Source organism: Rhipicephalus sanguineus, chromosome 1 (assembly GCF_013339695.2).
Source record: "Rhipicephalus sanguineus isolate Rsan-2018 chromosome 1, BIME_Rsan_1.4, whole genome shotgun sequence".
NCBI classification, from domain to species: Eukaryota; Metazoa; Arthropoda; class Arachnida; order Ixodida; family Ixodidae; genus Rhipicephalus; species Rhipicephalus sanguineus.
Genome location: NC_051176.1, coordinates 71079930 through 71082816, shown reverse-complemented (window position 1 = coordinate 71082816; position 2887 = coordinate 71079930). Strand labels below are relative to the sequence as shown.

The window sequence follows — 2887 nt, the reverse complement described above, 5'->3', positions numbered from 1 at the left end:
CCAAGGAAACAGGAGGCGTAACAACACTGAATTTCACTGTTCAAGTCATCACCGCTATGAGTCCACCCAAATTGATTAGACTTTGTTGAAACATTCGATGTGCTACATAGTGCAGCTCGCAGTCTATGCTGAAAATGCAAGAAAATACTTCAAAAACATAAATACCTTAATGCACTGCTCATAATACTTGAATGGTATGCCTATGTGAAACCTCAGCATTCGAGACACTCCAATTGCCATGCTTTGCAGAACACTGCCACTGAAAGCATTGTACTTTAACACTGGACAATTATACAATGATTATGTGCACAAAAGATTATATGAATTGGCTAAGGTCTACGAAGAATTGCACTGATTTCCAACTGCTCACCACACCCAGCAACGGTTTTTGTTGCATTTGGCCTAATGTAGAGCCACACATTTTCAAGCTAATACGCCTTCAGGTTTTATGTATGTTTGCATGCCCTGATGCTAGGTGAGACCCCTCCCCCCTCATGTGGTTTCCAATTGTTTCCACTGAGAGAGAGACAGTTTAGTACACGGTCCCTGCATTGTAGACGGTACGGGGATCGGTTAGTGCTTGGAAGAGTTCTTCTTGGGCAATGCACCAAAGGCCGAGATAACAGCAGGCTTGGTGGAGGGCGCCGCAGCAACGCCAGAAAACCCAAGCAAGGGCTGCACAGCGTCCCATTTGGTCTTGCGCGAGTCGGGTTTCTTCTTGGCGGTTCCCATCCTGTCGCGCTTGTCCATCTCTTCTTTCTGTCGCCGTGACAGCTCTTCGTAGTACGATTCCGGTCCCCACTTCTGCGGGTCGAACGTTTCCGGAGGGTAGTTGGTGCCCAGCTCGTCGATGCCGCAGTATGCGATAAGCTTCTCGTAAATGCTCGGGTTTCGGAAGTCCTTGCGCATTTGGATCGACGCGTTCATGTCACAACGGTCGCGAAGCTTTCGCTGGTAGAGGCGCGTGATCTTCTCCTGCAGTGCCGGAGCACAGCGACCTCGCGGCTCAGGTGGCAAGGGCACGGCGTCGTCCGGCCCCAACTTCTGCAGGGCACGATGAAAGGAAACGGGAGACCGTGGCCGCAGCCCCGAGCCGCTCTTCTTGCTGCCCTCGTCATCTTCCTCGTCGTCTTCGTCGGCGCGGTACGAGACGAGTGGCCTTCCACTCGGCGACATCGCAATGCTAATCGGCTCTTTGCGTTCGTTAGCTGCGCGTTCCAGCTCGTCCTCTGAATCGGTGTATGTCTCGATCAGTGATTCTAATACCGCAGCCTTCTGCAAGGGTTCGCTGGTCATGGTGAATCGGATGCAGCACTAACTTCCACCAGAAAACTCACCACTGTGACTTGCAAGTGCTTCAGTATGACATGACCGCCACAGATACACACACTAGAACAATCATTGAGCCACCCTAACGTCACATGTGGTGATGTGTGTATGGAACGATGAAACAGGGTGGTTGCAGCGGTTCCAAAAAATTCCAGGTTTGGCTTGATTCGGCCGCGAATAGTAACTAAAAGCGTGGCCTCCGCGATTAGCCACGGCAGGGCGCTGTTGCTCAGGCCGTTCCATTCACACGGAGAGAGCGTAATCGGACCCTACTGAAATTGGCCGACGGCCGATGGTTGGCAAACAAATGGGCAGCGCTCGGCAACCGGTATTGTTGGCCGACCAATGGCAGGCCAAAGTGGGGCCCTGATTGGCAACCAATTGCGCTGGTTATTAGTTGGCCGAAGACGTTCAACGTTCAGCCAACGGTCGGCAAATGATATGGAAAGAGTCGGCACCCAATGCTCGGATGACCAAACGTGGACCTCCGTAGGGCCATGCTTTGCTACCTACACGTTGGCCAGGTTCTATGAGCCAGCGACAAGCCGACATTGCTTTATATCTGTGGGCGCAATTTTTTTTCCCATACCGCGCGCATTATTTCTCAGTCAGCGAAAATTTCTTGTATGAGCGTTGAGCGTCGCCTGTCACTTTTTGAACTACAATATTCGCACAAGATTATTTGATCCAGCTGTGCACCGCCTGATGTCTTCAAGGTCGGCCTTCGGCCTCGGGCCTATGTTAGCAGCCAATGGTCGGCCGTTGTAAGGCCATTAACCAATCCCAACCTCGGCCCAACTCTGTCGGCCAAACTCGGGCCATGGCCGGCCAGGTCGGCCATGCCCGTTGGGCCAGCATAGAGCCGAGGTCGTTTTTTCAGTTGGGGAGAAAGCGGTGTGACAGCCAGAACAGCGTCGCTGAGCGCGCTGCCGAGGCCACGCTAAAAGTATGTAGATTTGTTTTTTGTTTTTTGTTTTTTTTCATGCGTGGGCGATTCAACCCAACGTTTCTAGAACCAACTGGTTCTAGAAACGTTGGTTCAACCTAACCGGGCATGGCGGAAGGAAACATAAGGGGACGGCGTCGCGAAACACGATTAGAGTCAAACGTCATTGTGTGCGTCCAGTGCTTGCAGCCCACGCGCATAGTCATGTGTTGGACCGATATTGCGAGGAAAAGAGGCTTGGAAGAGCGATCGCCTGCCAGCCTGCGTGACGTAGTGCTTTTTTTTCCTAGTTTATTTCTTTTCGCCGGAGCTCATTGTCGTTCGATGTTACCGTCTTTCTATTCTTCTTTGATTTCTTTAAAAGTGTTTATCAAGCAAGCAAGAGAATCGCGAAAAATATGGAGGAAAGCTTTCCATTGACGCCTCATGATTCGCTACTTTACGTGAAATGGTGATTGTTGAAATAGCGGTCCAGAAACCTCGTAGTGCTACTTTTGTGCCAAGAAAGTGCTTATTTTGAAATAAAATCACGTTTTAGTGGTCCGCATCGCGTTAGCACGCACTTAAAGTCACCCGCCTGGAAGCGGTCTTTCTGACGTCACTGTTGCCGTT

At 50.9% G+C, this 2887-nt stretch overlaps 1 protein-coding gene across 1 annotated transcript; it reads right to left on the bottom strand.

The window, feature by feature from the left end:
- Nucleotides 1-421: 421 nt before the first annotated feature.
- Nucleotides 422-1385, bottom strand: LOC119392924 (SAP30-binding protein). Its single transcript, XM_037659837.2, has one exon. The coding sequence runs from the start codon at nucleotides 1294-1296 to the stop codon at nucleotides 574-576; it is 723 nt and encodes a 240-aa protein (XP_037515765.1). The 5' UTR covers nucleotides 1297-1385; the 3' UTR covers nucleotides 422-573.
- Between the last annotated feature and the right edge of the window lie 1502 nt (nucleotides 1386-2887).

Excerpts from the sequence above, each read along its gene's own strand:
- LOC119392924 (XM_037659837.2), bottom strand. The coding sequence starts at position 1,296 with ATGACCAGCGAACCCTTGCAGAAGGCTGCGGTATTAGAATCACTGATC.